Here is a 1,034-nt window from a genome sequence, read left to right on the forward strand (position 1 = left end):
ACACACACACACACACACACACACACACACACACACACACACACTCATCCACTATCCTCCCCCACAGATGTGTATCACTCTAAACAACATAGAGCACGTGCGAATGTTCCTGAGTGAGTTACCACAACGACTCAACTGGGAGGCCGTGACGTCATCACTCAGCCTGAAACATGAAAACCCCATGGTGCTGAATTGTTGTTGTTGTTGTTGTTCGTGGTGGTGGTGTTGTTGTTGGTGGTGTTGTAGTTGTTGTTGTTTTTGCAGTTGTCATCGTCTTCGTTGTTGTTGTTGTTGGTTATGGTGGTGGTGGTGGTGTTGGTGTTGGTGTTAGTTACTTTGTTTTAACATCTCTAATGTTTTGCACTTATGTGACCTTATTGTGTTGCAAGTGCGTAAAACACTTACTCAAAAAAATAGAGTGGGTGGTTGGCGTGTGCACTTGTGTGGTTTGCTCTTTCTTTCTTTCAAACATCTGTCTTCCTTGTATTTCCTGCTGCTTTTTGTTTTGTTACTCTCTTGTGTCACCTCCAGCTCTAATCTTGGCACTTAAATGACCTTACTGTGTGGGTGGTTGGAGGGTGCTCTGGTGTGGTTTGCTTCTTCTTTCTTATCAAATATGTTGTCCTTATCTCCCCTCCTTCTTTTTTGTGTTTGTTGCTCTCTTGTAACACATAATCTATTTTTCGGCACTTATATGACCTTATTGTGTTGCAAGTGCAGTAAAACTCTTACTAAAACTAAAACTGACCTTACTGTGTTATAAGCGCTGTAAAATTGTCACTAAAACTGAATATCAAGTAATATGACCAATGACATTCTTCGTAAACTTCTGCAGGTAGGAGAGCGAGCACTTAGCACCCTGCATCGACTCACACAAAACGCACACACGGACGTGCTACAGATGAGCGCGAAGATTCTCAAGTGTGTGGGAGAGAAAATGTGTGTGGAGGTGAGGGGGAGGATGGAGGAGTTCCTGGTTACTCGGCCCGACTCTGTATCGGTGAGTGTGTTTGTATGTGTGTGTGTGTGTGTGT

The 1,034-nt window shown here is 43.5% G+C and overlaps 1 protein-coding gene across 1 annotated transcript in view; it reads left to right on the plus strand.

Moving 5' to 3' along the window:
- Window positions 1-67: 67 nt before the first annotated feature.
- Window positions 68-1,034, plus strand: part of LOC101862581 (BAI1-associated protein 3) — a gene marked incomplete at both ends in the record, with an annotated part of 5,889 nt that continues 4,922 nt past the window's right edge. The window contains 2 exon segments of the mRNA XM_013082617.1: window positions 68-184; window positions 836-1,000. Of these exon segments, the coding sequence (XP_012938071.1) occupies window positions 68-184; window positions 836-1,000 (282 nt within the window).

Source organism: Aplysia californica, unplaced genomic scaffold (genome assembly GCF_000002075.1).
Source record: "Aplysia californica isolate F4 #8 unplaced genomic scaffold, AplCal3.0 scaffold00185, whole genome shotgun sequence".
In the NCBI taxonomy this organism is placed as follows: domain Eukaryota; kingdom Metazoa; phylum Mollusca; class Gastropoda; order Aplysiida; family Aplysiidae; genus Aplysia; species Aplysia californica.